The sequence below is a fragment of the Melanotaenia boesemani genome, chromosome 14 (genome assembly GCF_017639745.1).
Source record: "Melanotaenia boesemani isolate fMelBoe1 chromosome 14, fMelBoe1.pri, whole genome shotgun sequence".
NCBI lineage: Eukaryota > Metazoa > Chordata > Actinopteri > Atheriniformes > Melanotaeniidae > Melanotaenia > Melanotaenia boesemani.
In genome coordinates, this window is record NC_055695.1 from 9,861,464 (window position 1) to 9,877,551 (window position 16,088).

General features: G+C 39.0%; 1 protein-coding gene across 2 annotated transcripts; it reads right to left on the minus strand.

Moving 5' to 3' along the window:
• Positions 1–1,501: 1,501 nt before the first annotated feature.
• Positions 1,502–14,186, minus strand: mknk2b (MAPK interacting serine/threonine kinase 2b). 2 transcript variants are annotated; one of them, XM_042005663.1, is made up of 14 exons: positions 14,059–14,186; positions 13,262–13,470; positions 12,755–12,845; positions 12,446–12,547; positions 12,223–12,320; positions 10,047–10,126; positions 9,659–9,732; positions 9,431–9,535; positions 9,058–9,113; positions 8,796–8,891; positions 5,573–5,767; positions 5,324–5,488; positions 4,689–4,756; positions 1,502–4,603 (listed from the first exon to the last, which is right to left on the minus strand). In XM_042005663.1, exons 2-14 carry the CDS (start codon positions 13,310–13,312, stop codon positions 4,330–4,332), a joined length of 1,455 nt encoding a protein of 484 aa, XP_041861597.1. In that variant the 5' UTR covers positions 13,313–13,470; positions 14,059–14,186; the 3' UTR covers positions 1,502–4,329. The 2 variants fall into 2 exon arrangements, with proteins under 2 accessions (XP_041861597.1, XP_041861598.1); XM_042005664.1 differs by having other exon boundaries at positions 4,716–4,756; positions 14,059–14,184.
• Positions 14,187–16,088: the final 1,902 nt, after the last annotated feature.

Here is a 16,088-nt window from a genome sequence, read left to right on the forward strand (position 1 = left end):
AAAGATGAGATGGAAAGTCAGATTACTTCACAGTGTCACTATTTAGAGTAAGTTATTTTAAAATTATTTTGGTGTGTATGTATAAAGGGGAAAAAAATCAATTTATCTGATTAAATAAAATAGCTGCTAAGGTCTGAGATCTATTACAATACACTAACCTAGGGAAAAATCAGTGGAGTTTGGATTCTTTTCCACAAAGAAAGATTAATGTAAGGTCAGGGATGTGGATTTATTTTTAAAGGAGATGAGTTTTTTGTGTGTAATGTCAGGGCTTTGGATTAATGAAAAGTATGTTTTATCAGAAAAATGAAAAAACTGGGTGATTTTGGATCAAATAACCTTTTTAATCTTTTCTAGCAACTGACCTGAATATATATATATATATATATATATATATATATATATATATATATATATATATATATATTCTCCATAAAGTTTTCTAAATGAAGTATACATATTCAGGAGAATTCCCTTTCCTTAATCCTGCTAACATATTGATTTGCCTTTCTTCCCCTATATGCAACGTTTGCATATAATCCAAAATATCCTTTTGCATGTCACCAACTTCTGGGTTTGCTGAGTTGATATGCATGTGGAATAACAGTCCAGCAGAGGGAGACAAATACCTGTGAAATATGACTAACACATGCTGTCTGGATATTGTTTAAAAAACCACTGCTGTTGCATCATTTAATTTCCTCACGCTCTATGACGTTTGTAATGTTGAAATAGAAGTTATGCAACAGATCAGTTTTGGTGTGTTTTTGAGCTTTGTTAACCATTTACCGTGTGTGTAAAAATTTGTACACACTCTTAAAGGGAACTGACAGAATTTGAATTGATAGAGCTGAAACAATTTAGATTTTTGTAATTGACAGAAATTGCTGTTTACTGTTGCCAGCTCCCTTTTAAAAAAGCTTTTTCATTTACAAGTGATTAGCATTTGACAATTTTTTAAATAGACATTTTAGTCTACACTGCCAAATGTAACTAGAGGGGCAAATCCTGCCTTGTACAAATGCTGAAACAAACTGGTATGTAGTGCAGCCAGTAACAACAAATTTTGGATCTCCAGGGCGATCACCAGTTGGCACAGGAGCTGCAGCTCTTGCAGCAGGTTGCATCAGTCCTGTCAGATGAGGCCCTTCTTTCTCAGAAGAGCGCCCCCACTGCTGCACTCCATGTGACTACTGCAAGGTGAAACCGGTTACATTTCTGTGCATGTGGTGAGACAAATGAGCTCATTTACCAACAGCCAAGGACATGTGTGATATTCTGCCCACATATCAGGGAGTGTTACTGATAAAAGGAACTTTCCACAGAGAATCAGGTGAAATGGCCTCAGCCTTGGCCAAAAGATAAGCCTGCTGGTTAATATGAAATAAGTGATACTGGAAAGAGCACTTACGGTGATAAATTTAAAAGCAAAAATGGTACAGTAACCAGACAAGTGTAGTTCAAAGCATTTTATTGCATTTTTTTTTTTTTTTTTTTTTAGAAAAACAATACAAAATTCTGTATCAACTATCATAAACGTTGCCTTGAGTGAACAGCAATCATTCACATGGTACAGTAAAGTGCATATTTTAAAATCAATATTTTGTACTTGAAGGACTTTTGAACTTTTTTCCCTAAACAAAATGGGCTTGGGGTAATTCAGTGTTAAAATCAGTTATCAGTTTAAAATGCTTGAGGACTGTCAGTATAAACAGAATAACCCCACACCATGCTTATAAAGAAGAGCCATTTATTGATCATGGGATCAATGTTGCTGGATTGCATTGTGCCTGTTGGCTACATTCAAACTGTGAGGAGGGTGGCGATACTGTCCATTTGAATGACTGAATTTGAACACTTTTACTTCAAAATGACAGAATATTAAAATAGAGAGGCTGTAGAATACCGTGTAGTCTCTCGCTCCCTCCCTCTCACCACACTAAAAAGGCAGTCCCCCCCCCCAAAAAAAACAAACAAAAAAAAAAAACTGCCATTTGACAGAAAGTAGAAATGGTCATGACCAAGAAAACTCTTACTATACCTGTCAGGATATTACAGAGTATGGCCAAAGTCTGTGCATTTTAAGAGTCCAATCCTATCAAAAAGGATTGACTAGTTTGTATGAAGCTCAGAGGGAGAAAAAGGCAGAATACTGAACTGGATAGCTATTTTCATTTTCACCCCACCCCCCAGATTGCCTTGATCCTCAGCTTAATGCTTTAGGATTACCAATAGCAAAGTAGTTTCCAAAACTGAAGAAACGGCTGCATACACAAATTCAAGTAAGTCTTATTATAAGACATAAACCCCATAATGATGCATCTGTAGAAAAAGGTATTTTTAGAACTATTACCGTGTCCTTTTATCAGCATAATGGGTGCTTTGACACCATTTACAGAGTACCGTCACTGCAGTGCTGGCAACAGGACATGGACAATCAGAAGTTCCTCGCTTCTTGATGATGGATTATATGTTCAATGTCATGACTTGAACCCTCTTTGGTGAAATGGCTACAGTGCTGAGACCTCATCACCAGTCCATTACCTGGCCATTACAGAATGAGCTTTAACTTATCTGAAAAACAATGATTATTGCCAACTCTTACGCATTTAAAAAAAAAAAAAAAAAAAAAAAATTAAAACCTTGCCTTTCTTGGGCATAAATGCTCTGTATCAAACTCAAACTTTACATCTCACCTCATACATCACATACTCTGAACTTAAAAACAAAACAAAAAAAAAGGTTAAAAAGAAAATATCTGGTATTCCACCTAAACAGCACCTGCATTAAAAAAAAAAAAAAAAAAAAAAAAAAAAAAAAAAAGCTTATTAACAGCCATATAAAAAGAGAGGGAAGTGGCACATTGATATGGAGTTTTCAAACATGAAAAATAAACTTAATACAGCTAAATGTCTGGAGTTCTCTTTTTTTTTTTTTTGGAATGTTTTTCCATTTTAAATTTTTTTTAATCTCACCTGCTTTATTAATAAATGCTTTGTTCTGAAAATGTGTGTTTCATGTCTCCAAAACACACCTACCAGAGGAGAGGGGGAGATGGCAACAACCCAGAAGAAAATGGTCCAAATAACTTAAATGTATTTGATCAACAAATAACACTCTGGTCAGAGTGGTCAAAATGTGCTTTTTGAACCCCTTTACTGGAAAAAAAATCTTCAAGAGCATATATGATTCAAATTCACCTGTAGGGGGAAAAAAAAGGGTGAAAAAAAATATATACACAAAACAAAACAAAACAAAACAAAAAAAAAAAAAACAGTTGTAGCAAGGGGACATGCCACATTCTTTATAAGTAAAGTAACACTGACCCAATTTCATTTGTGAAGCCATTTAACATTATCTAGAATTTGCCTGTTCAAATATACCAGAAATACAAGCTCAGAATTTTGCTGTTGGGTGGCTATAGATCAACTTGTTTTTTGTAACTTTAGACTAGCCTTACAGTCTCCAATAGGACTGCTGTAACCACTAATCATTTGACAAATGGTCATAACGAAACTGTGGATTGGTTAAACACTAAGTTATAGCTTGTAGGGCACAGGTGAACATTCTTTGCTCTTGAAGCATTAAGTGCATGGCCACCAAGCTAGATGAGTGCACATGCCATCTCAGACATTTACAGAACAGGCTCAGATGTGAGGAATAATCTTCAATATAGGAAAACAAAATCTTTAAGGGAGTCCCCAGCCACATAATGGACCGTACCAGGCACAGACAGCATTGGCTTACAGCCCTTTCAACCCCATGTACCAAATCCTTTTGATACAGAACAGCCTTCATCTTGGCATATTGCATAAGCTTGTATGTATCTGCAGATGGGCCATTCATGCATATACATACAGGCAAAGAGAACATTCCAGATAACTTAATTCACAGTGGATCCAGTTGTAACATGGGAGCAGCACAACAGGTTGTCCTTTGGTGTCTGAGCTTAGTTTCAAAGAAAAATGTTCCGACTTCTTCTGAACTGGGTTGTATGGAAGAAGAGAGAGGAAGGGGGGGCGGGGGGGTGGGGGGTTCTCCCAAATAATTAATTGGCCCTTCTCCTCCACCTGAACATCCACATTGTGTGTTTTTCTATGCAGGCCCTGTGCTGATGTGCTTCAGAAGTGCTGCATAAGGGCAGAAGGCATTTAGAGAAAAGGCTGCAAGCAGCATCTTCCTTTACAGTGGCATTAAAGCCTGAATTGCAGGGGACCAAGGCCAGCTAGTCGGAGAATGGAGCCAGAACTGGGGAGAAGGAGTCTCAGGGCAGTCTTTGATCTGGATCTTGATTTTTAAATGAGCATCAGATTTCCAGGTTAACAAAGTTCAGGCACAGTCACCAACAATAACAAGAGGGGCCAAGAGTTGACGTAGCTCCGCAGCAGAAACAGGCCCTCCTTTTGGCTGGCTGCTTCGCTGCCTGCGCCGGGCCAGCTTGGAGTTGGAAGGAGGAGAGAGGCGCATAGAAGAGCCAGTGGCAGTAACAACAAATGGGATTTCCTGCTGCTGTTGGTCTTCCATGCCGTCCTGTTCAGCCAGCTGCCGGTTTACAGCCATAGCTTTGTCAGCGAAGAAGGTCAGATCCCTGGTAGTGCTGGTTCTGATGAACAGAAAAACATTCAAATTTGTACACACACACACAAAAAAAAGGTTACGTAAATGTTATGAATGTATTTTCAAAAGACCTTTTATAAGTCCAAATATCTTCGTACCTCTGATGCAAGACAGATGTTGGTAAAGTGTCAGATGCACCCTAAAAAGTAAAGAAAGATGTTTGTGGTTTAGAAAAAATCCAAACATCCATCACTAAAATATTTGTCTACATCAGAGGTTCTCAAACTTTTTGAGCCATGACACCCCAAGATAACATGTTGGTGTCTGAGACCCCCACCGCCACACAAATGAGTGATTAATTTGTGATTAAATGTGTGATGTATTAAGTGGGTCATCCTCTAATATAAGACTGGAAAACTGTCAGAATCTAAATAAATCAGGAGGGTATGGTGGCTAGTGGTTCACTGCTGTGAAAGGCACCTACATGCCCAAAATTAACTTCTCTTGTAGAGATGTCAAATTCAGATTTTTAATATGGCATGTGTACTAACTATGTTTGTGTGTTAAATTAAGATTTATCTCTTTATTAATGGTTTAATCTTGACAGCCCTGGTAAAAATACCAAATCTATTTGATAAATGTAGGATATAACAATTATCTGGTGACCCCATGAAATGATCTCATGACCTCCATGTGCATCCCAACCCCCAGTTTGAGAACCACTGATCTACAGGACAAATGGAAGTGTTAGTTTATTCAGTCTTACCCCTTGCACCCAGGGGTGCTGTAGCACCTGGCTGGCACTCAGGCGATTTTTGGCATCTCGAACCAGAAGTTTAGATATCAGATCTTTGGCACTTGAGGAGATGTGAGCCCAGTCCTTTTCTGGAAACTCGTACTTTCCTTCTTGGATACTTTCAAACAAAGTGTTCTGGAAATGGACAATCATTTACCTTCAGTTAACAGAGTCTGAATAGGGAAAAATCTTATAATTTAGCATCTTTTCCTAGGTTACCTGGCAGGTGTGGCAGGGTTCTCCCAATTCCCATCCACAGTCACCACCACAGCGGCCTACAAAAGGTGGGTAGCCACTCAGCATGATGTAGAGAATGACTCCAAGGCTCCACAGGTCACAACGCTTGTCGTAAATTGTAGCCTCTTCACTGAAGGCCTCAACTACCTCAGGTGCCATGTACTCTGCTGAACCACACTGGGTAAAAGAAAAAAAAAAAAAGGAGGCTTTCTTTACTCAAGTGATGACATGAAGCAGAAAGGCAGCTACAGCAGAAAAGAAGACCTCAAAGAAACAATCCTCTTAGCTGCTGCTGCACTCAGTTCAGCTGATACCTCGTGGTTGCAAGTGTTAAAGCTTCAGGCATATACTCTGGCTGTGTGGGGAGTGTGTGACAGTCACATGCTTATATCTGCACTAAAAAGACCAATTTAAAATTTGCCATACAATTTTTCACACAGTCTGTTGATACTTAGTAGTAACATGATGTTGTGGGTTTGAGTGTGGAAAGAAAGTAAATATGAGTCACATTAACCATCAATCTTTAAACAAATCATGCAGAATAGGCTGAGGGCAAGGATAGACCCACATCCCACAATGTGTCCGACATGTAGCTAGGGAGAAAAACTAGGCCAAATGCTGAGCAGAGAAAAGAGGATTGGCTGTTCTGTGGAGCCAGAGACTGGGTTGAGTCCTGGATAATTACATAACCTCTACATACAAATGGCATCTTTATTTTATATAACTTTGGGAACAAATTGGAAGGTCATTAGTTCAGCAGAACATTTGTAAGTTACAGTGACGCTTGGAAATATATTTAAAATAAAGAACTGGAATTTATGCATTTTCAAAGCTGTAACTCAGCCTACATCCTTCCTTCTGTCTGGATGGGTATATTTACACTGAGCTGGCATTCATTGTGTCCCAGTACCATGTACCAGCTGTCTCCAAACTCCACCTCCACCCAGCTACTGCCTTATGTAATGAAATTCGCTGCACAGGAATCTCATCGTAGACAAAGCAGTTTCTGTCAAAATCCCAACCCCCACGTTTCCACCATTAACATGTCTCCACTGACTGCTTACACAGACAATTCCCCAGTCTCCCCCCACAGGAATCAGGCCAAATATTGATGAATGATTGCAAACCAAAATGACAGACACCAAGGATATTGTCATAACACAGGTGTATGACAGCTGATAGACAACACTAGTTTAATTAAAAAAGACATTTAAACACAATCCTGATAAAAAAAAAAAAGCCTAGTCATAATAGACAGCCAGTCCAAGACAGCCTACATCCAACTTATAAGATGGGGAGCAGAAATATGATAATCATGACACTGTGGCAACACCCTAAATTTAACTTGCATTTGTTCTTCCAATGCACCTCTTGCAAACACTGTATAAACTTAAGTCACATTGCTTCAAGGTCTTCCTGTAAGCTGCACATTGCTGGTAATAAACTACCCTTACAGCAGAATTCAACCTGGGACTTTCCTGAAACCACGTGATTAGTCAGACCATACTGACACCACTGATGACACACACCTCTGCTGTTTGTAAACTACAGGATTATCAGCAGAGGCTTAGAGGAAGAAGACCTGTTCCGTCACGTGGTTACACCTGAACCTGCGAGAAGAAATGAGAGAAGCAGTGCCTTGAATAATTTAAGCTGCTTGTGTGTCGTGTCGTCAAGATTCTAAACTAAAGATTCCAACTGCTACATGACAGTGTTAAAATTTAAACATCTCATGCAAAGGTGGAAGAGTGCAGAATTCCTATTAAACTTAAATGGGCTTTTCCCTCAGAAAGGTTCCTTTTGTCCCAATTAATACTATGCACCCACAGTAAAAACATTTCTGTGAAACCAGTAACAAGACAATAAAAGCAAGATCACTTTATTTTGTGCAGCAGCAACTGTAGGAATGTGATTATAAAGGAAAAGGGTGCAAGTGCCAACAGAGAAAGATGAAAATCAGATAACATTGTTCCTGTGATCCCTGCAACAAAAACAAGCCAGAGCGCATGATCAGACTAGATATTTGTCCCTCCCAATTTCCATCCCCCTCCCACTGGTTGGGCCAATCACAGCTCAGTTGCTAGGTGTAGGGGAAAGACTAAACTTTCTAGAACAAGCCTTTTGCACAGCCATTGTATAAAAAAAAACAAAAGAAAATGCAGACCAGCACAAGTGTGTTTGGGGCCACTGGGCGGAGACTGAGCCAAAAGACGAATGTTTTCCTCTCTTAGCACACTGTATCTTGGTTTTACCATCACTTTTAAATGCCACAGGACACAGTCTAACGAGTCATTTTGCCTTCTTTGCAGTATCACATTACAAAGTTACAACAAAAAAAAATTTTAATACATAAAACAGAAAATCTAGTGGGTCTAAAATACAAAGTCTTGGTCCAAAAACTGATTTGTGACACAGACAATGTCCAATAAAAGTCTGAAAAAACTAATGCTTTCCAGTACAACAAAACTACACTCAATCACACTTCAGATAAAGTTGGAACCATTTTCATTCTCATATTTGCAAAGAAATGAAGTTGAAATTAAGGTGCCAAATTCCTACAGGCTAATTTGATATCCATCACCTGCTCTGTGCCATACATTCAGCTCATTAGAAAACCAACAGACCACATGTTGCAATGCAGAAAGTTTGCCAGTTCAACTTTGCCATTCTTCTTCGATAGCCTGTTTCCTACTTTCTTTGGACTCTGTTCAGAGCCCTTACTTTGTTTTGTGACGACAACATGAGGCTTAAACAATCCTAACCTCGACAGTAATGGGGCTCAATATTTACTACTGATAAGCAACAGGACATTGACTTTAAACTGTCTCTCTTTTCGAGTAATGCTGTGCTTCAACCTATGTGAATTTAAAATGGGCAATCAATGCCATTACATAAAAACTGCACAACAATGAACTGTCATAACCTCAAAGCAATTTCCTCTCTTCCAATCAGTGAGCTGTTCTTCAGCTAACGCCACTGACTATTGCCTTACATACAATCAGTCAGCTGGATTTGATAAAGGCACAATTTTACAGCATGAAAACACCCTTCTTATCCACAAGGACAAATTACAATATATGTGACCTCTTTGCTTTTGATCTACAACAACTTCCTCCAAAAAGCCATCTACTGTTTTTTGCCCTTTTATGAAACACTCATTTACCAAAGTGGAAAAAAAATGACATGGTCAGAAATAAATACTTACAGGAGTGAGGAGTTCAGGGGTAGAGATGGGAGAGCTGTCACTGTTGAGCTTGATCCCACTTCCCAAGTCAAAGTCACAGATCTTGACTGGGGAAATCTAATAGAAAGTAAAAGGGGAGAACTCATGATTTTAATTTCATGTCATTAAAAGTAGGCCACAACGCCCCACAGAATTATTAAATGTGATACGGATATCACGGAAAAAAAAAAAGATTTTATAACTACATCAGGTGCCCTTTGAACCAACAGGGCAGTAAACTCACCTTGTCTGCACTCTCACAAAGAATGTTTTCAGGTTTCAGGTCTCTATGTGCCATTCCTGAAAACAAAAAAGTCAGAAACCAGTAGTAACTTTGGTGAGAAAAATTCTGCCAGGGTGCTAAAAGTAAAAAAAAGTGCAATTTCTTAAGAATATATCTGAAGTACAGATAATCATTTTGCTTGTTTTTGCAAATATGAACGCAGGCTTTTGTTACTTGGCCTGTTTGATAAATCAGCAATGACGCCAATATGCTCCATTTTAGCTCAATCAGTCTGTCTAGTCCAAACTTATTAAAAACCCATCTCAAAACACATCAGCAGAGCTGGTAATGACAAGTTGAAAAGTTTACAACCAATATGTTAAAGTAGTCTTACCCTTGTTGTGAAGAAAATCTAGAGCGCTGGCAATGTCATGAACAATAACACTGGCTTCTTGCTCACTGAAGTGTTGTCTCTTGTGAATCTGTGCCAAAACTGACCCTAATGAGGAGAGGAGACAAGAGTACATCAACACAATTCAAAACGCAAAATGTAAAAAATTATTTTCCAAAAAAGGCTAACATGGCTAACATTTAATAAAAGGAATATACCAGCTGAACTTACCTCCTCTAAGCTTTTCAAAGACCAGGTAGAATTTGTCTTCTTCCTCAAAGAACTCCACAAGTTCCAGGATGTTCCTGCAGGAAGAAAAGCACTGTGAAGAAGTAGTAACAGGCATATTGGTACCTACAGAATGGGAAGGAGGGATGAAGAAAGGGAGGTTGGGGGGGCGGGGGCTTACAGAATACTGGTGAAATTCAACCAACAGCATCCAGAATAAGTGTCACTTTGTTTCTAAATTACAACTTCACAACCAGGCTTGTCTGAAAAATCTTAACCCCATGGAAAATGTTTCTGCAGTTACTGAAATGCAGCTTAATAGCACAATCTGGGCCAGTCAGTCTACAGTATCAGCTACAGTATCACGTTTGTCATAAGGGCATGATATTACCTGTGACCCTGGCACTGGTAGAGCATCTCAACCTCACGGAAGACACGGCTGCGGCTGTGACCTGGCCTTTTTTCAATTATCTGGAACAGAGAAAACATTATGGTTTAGTCCCACTATTAAAAAACAAAATAAAACCAAAAAACAAACAAACAGTGTACTCCGCAAGTGGAGTTTTCAAATGATGGAAAAACTAAACTCATCTATAGAAAAACATTTGGGTGCTCCCTGTTCTCTCAATATACCACAAAAACACGCCCAATGCTGTGTTTACACAAAAGCAGTAAAACCAAGAGTATATATTTTATACATCATGCCTTATAATCAGTTTCCTCCAAGACCACACATGCATTTTTACTGAATTCTTACCCCGTCTTATAACTTAGTTACAAAGATAGCTTAACCTACTTTCATGGACACACATCTCATCTCATGTGCGCCCCATATTTCAGTCTTAAGGGCTCTTAAGAGGTTCTCTTATCCCACAAGTCAATGCCAAATGTTTATGATAACAAAAAAGTGATCTAAAAATAACTGCTGCCTTGAACTAAGCCACAGAGGCCAACAGCTGCATGATACCGTGCCAAGTGAGAGAGAGAGAGAGAGAGAGAGACTGCTGACACCAATGCAACAGACCTGAATTTTCCAGCCCTGGTTGGTTATTGTCTGATTCAGAGGCTGTGTATGTCTCTCTTCCTGGTAACTGGATTACAGCTGGTATTGAAACTCAGTGGGGACAGAGTTGCAGTGTGTGTATGGGATTAATGTACAGACAAGAGGGCAATGAACAATCCAAAGTATGTTCACTGTTCCAGTCTGAATTAGCAGGACAGTCTCCAGATTTTCCAATAAGTAAACTTTCTCCTGTTCAAAACAAAAACTTTATAAATAGTAAAACTAAAATTTAGAAAAGAAAAAGAAATGTACATTGCAAAATGTAATGTTCAATTTAAATAGGCAAATTTCAGATAATACATCAACCCAGGACTGAGAGGTAGTTTTAAGATATAGAGGATTTTGTCTATGAGCTGCTCAGCATTCTGCCCGTCCTTGAGTCCCAGTCTTTTGTTGCAACTGCAATACGAGGAGCCCACTCATGCATTCCACCCCCTACATCACCATGTCTGGAGGGGGAGGGGAGAGACAGGACATCTGGCGGGAGTAAGCTGAAGCTCCTTTAACTCTCTCACAAGAGCTCCAACTACCTCACAAGAGCTCCAACTACCAACTTAAATGCCTCCTGTCAAAAGAACTTTCATCCCAAGTAATCTACTAAACTAGCCTGAAATAGCAGATCTAGTGCATGGTCACTTTGAAATATTAATGAGAATAACGAGACACAAAAGGAGATTCAGGCTTCTGTCACCATAACTTCACTTAACAGAACTGAATCATCTACTGTTATTAGAATACATTACTTTTACCTTTTTTGTTGTTTGTAAAAAAAGAATTTAATCAAAGGAGGAAAAGGAAGTTCCCAGAAGTTACGACATGTACGCACATGTCCACACCCCTTAAAAAAAAAAAAAAAAAAAAAAAAACTGTGCTGAGTGCGAACAAAGTAGTGTAAACACTGGGTCACAACCCCTCGCACGCCGCTCCTCCTCCCTCTGTGGGTTTTTGTTTTGGCATAGTTAGCAGTACATAATGTTCTCACTATAAGCGTCTTCAGTATGAGCGTCCTCTATAGGCAACAAGAGTAAAGAAAATGGGTGGGTATTTCCGTCCCAGCTCTGATAGGCTCACAAACTGAAAACAGTGGGGGAGAAGTATCAAATAACAGCTAGTGTTGCACATGCAAACAAAACAGCACAGAGAAGACCTTCCAGACAACTGCTACATATGCCTGATCTTGGGGGAAACAGAAAGATGTCCTGCATATCTGGGACCAGAACTTTAGAGACTTCTATAAACTGGCCTTTTAAAGAAAGCAACAGGTACACAATGATGCAATTCAGCAGGCTTATTTTTCTTACATTTGCACTAAATAGCACAGAGCTCCTCTAAATAAAGAGAATGTTATAATGCAAACATGAATCTTAAATTGTGAAGTATCAAAACACAGTCCTAGAGATTTAACATCTTTTTACTAGCAATGTTTTCCAGTCAGAAGTGACAGATGTCAAACACTTCTTTGTAAATACACTGTTATCATGCATTATATGTGGCAGTGTCTCACCTTGACAGCATATTCTTTGTTGGTTATGAGGTTGATGCATGTTTGCACTCTGGCATAAGCGCCCTCTCCTAGTACCTCTTCTTGCAGCCTGTAGACATCTGCGACAAAAAAGAGCAGGTAAGGAAAATGCTAAATTATATCAATATTGCATTTTTTTTTTTTTACTTTTTCCCCTCTAAATATAAATAGCATCATTTAAGTTACTAGAGGTAAAAGCTTTTACCCTCAAATCGTCCAGAGAAACTGTCAGTTGCCCGGCAACGCTTCTTCTTCTTGTTTCTCTTCTTGGCATCAGGAATGTCAATAGGTTGGCTGGAAGGCATGTCTTAAAAATAGGAACATAATTATGATGAGCTGCTGAGGAAGAACCCAAACACACTTAAAGAAAACTAATTAGAGAGCCAAATCTATGGACTGTGACACATTTGTAAAAAGGACAAGTGGACAAGTTTGGCACACTGGAGAAGCACTCACCACTTTGTTGATTATATTGGCAAAACAAATTAAACTTAACTTTAAAAAAAACACTCACCGTGTCTTGGGGAGGAACCAAAATCAAATGATGAATCAATAAGATGGGATCCATTTTTAGTAAAGTCCTCTGATTCAAAGGGATTTTGACCCTAAGGAATAATAAAAATGCTTGTTATGGTAAGCAATCTCAGGGGTAATTAGCAAAGGCTCACTCAATAACTGATAAAAATTATCATTATCCTATTTTCTGTTATCATGACTCAAAGGACACTTGAAAAGATAATGTCCACCTTACGATTATACAAATGTAGATACTGCTCAAAATAATTTCCAGCAAGTCCCCAATTACTCATATTCAAGTCGGGTAATAAACTAACTGCACATGCACGTGTTATCAGGCCATATGCATGTCAGCATTAGGATGTAGGATAGCAACAGATGCGTTTATATATAGTAGGGTGAAGTCCCATTAATACATGGTGACAAACGTGGTTCAGTTGCACGCTTCCCAAAAGGCGTAAATAGAGCAGTTAAGACATCTTTCCTGAACAGATTTCAAGCTCACCTTGAAAGAGCGGTGGAATCCTGTTACTTCGGTGATCTTATTTTGCACCATTTTGTTTCGATTTGTGGTGATTTTCTTGGTGGCTCTGCGGCGGCAGTGGCGTCTTGGTTATCAATTTGCACTACTCTGAAACAAAATCGCTTCAGAGAGACGCAAGTGTAGACACTGCGCTGGCTGATCAGCTAGCTGTGGCGCTTTAAACGGGAGCCCTATGAAAACCAAAAACACACCGCAACATTACCACCCAAAGCACTGGAGCAAACAACTAAAACAGATAAATTCTAAAACCAAATAGAATTACAATTTAACAGAACGTGTAACCAAAAGGCAGATTAGCTAAGATTTGCAGCATGTTAGTGGGATACAAAACAGCAGCTGCCATTTTCTACAGGGTAAAATTAGTTTGACTTCGTTCACGGGTCAGTTGCATACATTTCAATAATTATGAAAAAACACAAAGAAATGTAAACGCTACAGTTAAGCAAACACCAGTAGATCCTATATGACTGGAAACCATGCCGTTTTCAGTTAAACACTTCAGGCAGCTGCAATGGCCGCAGAGCGGCTAATATCTGCTAAGCTAACATTTCAGCAATAACTTCACCGACTAGTGCACGCGAGATGACTGTTAAAACAGGCGTAACTTTTCCGTTAAACTACAATAATGAAAGCCAGTTTATTATTGCTTATAATTTCATGATTAGTCCAGTAGTACCAAAAGAGCCATATCAATGCAGTTTACAAATACGTAAAGAAAGAAATAGCATAATTTCCATCAGTAGCTTCAACTTACTCACCCCGTTGTTAATTTTATCGCTCCAGTGTTAGCGTTGTTGTTTGATCCACTGCTTCAGCAGCCGCAGAGGGCGGTGAGGGGGGGAATACGCCTAATAGTTTTGCGTGGAAGGTGGATGGAAAGCTACAGCGTGGGTATTTTTATAACCTCTTTGCTAACTCCTCCCATCTCTGAACTGCGTCATTGTCTAGCTAGATCACGTGCTTTCTAGAAGGGGACATTTTAGAGGGTTCCAATTCGTTTACTTTTGTGTTGATAGTCTCCTTTTAAAAAAGAAACATTACAAAGTGTCGAACGTGGCGTACGCGAAACGGGCAGCGAATAACTGAAATATTATTAAATCAATATAATTTATTAAGGCCTTAATCATAAGTAAAGTTTACGTAAATCTCAGACACAAATCAGTGCAATACGCGAATTGGTACTCAACCAACATACCAGCCCCCAGCGTCCCTGGGGGGAAGGAAATAACGACTACGTGCATATTGGCACAGTCAATAAATACAGCTTAACGGATACTTGTAGACACAATTTGATTCACAATTTTACAATGAAAAAAAAAAAAAAAAAAAGAAAGAAAGAAGAAGAAACACTCACGGGCTACATTTCTGTTGCTCACTCTGCAAGACAGAGCAAAGTTATAAGTAACACAGAGAGGAAAAAAAAAAACTTTGTCAAACAAACACAAAAGTGTTGTGAGGAAATGTGCAAACGTGCATTCTGCCTTACACAGTCGTCAAATTCGTACATGAACACACTCTGCAATCCAACGCAAGTCTAATTTCAATCAAATTAACATGTCTACTGCATTTGATTATATTACTGGACTGTTTTATTCGCGTGTGTGTGTGCGTGTGTGTGTGTGTGCGTGTGTGTGTGTGTGCGTGTGTGTGTGTGTGTGTGTTGCTATATTCAAGTAAAGCTACATTTTCCTACTTACTTTTATCTATATCTTTTTTTGTCCTTTTTTCAAATTCAGTGTTGCCAAAGTTTTGATTTTCTGTCTGAGCAGATGTCTGTGACATGCAAAGTGAGCAGCAGGAAGGTTTGTAAACTGCAGCCCCCACATTTTGTAAAGTTTGATGATGCAAAATGCATCTATTGAAGCTTGGTGAGGAGATTGTTTAGATTAGGCTGGTTGCTTTGTGTCATGGTTGTGATAATGAAAGAGATCCAAGAACTCTGATGCTGTAGAAATCATCTGTCTCCCTTGACCCATCTGCCAGTCGTGAGATGCCACAGCATTATTGCCACAGACATGGCATGCTCATGCAGTATTTCCAGAGATTAAATCGGCGTTGCAGCTTACGGTCAGCAGTAGTATTCCTCACATTGCTATATTGTTTGTTTACATATATATATTTTTTTACAGAATTAAAGTTATTGTTTATACTGCCAAATGATACATTATGTGCAGTCTAAACGTTTTATCATGCCACGTGCTTCTTCAAACTCTATGTCCTCTTTAAATCTCTGTTACTTTCCTTTGCAAATAATCCCTAGTCCATAGTCCTACTTTGTGTAATATTGATGTATTGTTTATCAAAGGTGTCTTAGTTAAAACCATTTAAGGTTTGTTGTTAGTTTCCTAGAGTCTTGTGACCAGAAACTCTGCCTCTCCTCTGCCTCCTTTCACATTACGCCCATAAAACATAAACCTGATGGTAGCAAACATTAGACAAGCCTTTGGCACACTTTGTAGCCAAGAGCACACAGTGTAGTCGAGGCTTTTTGTGGGTAAACAAGATCCCACTGGGAAGTGCAAGGGGTGGGACTGAGTTACTACAGGTCAAAAGGGAGAGGAATGGGCTGACACATAAATACCATCAGATGACAACAACTCCATTTGTGATGTGAAAGAGGCTCAAATGCAAAATTCTTTAGGAGGGGGGTACTCTTTTTTTAGTCAAAGGCTATTCCAGTCTAAAATATGATACAACAGAGGAGTGTTTCTTGTTGTGTTCACGATGTTAATGCTTACAGGTTCATTTTAGCAATCGCCTGATGCCACTGAGAGACATAGCTTGAGTA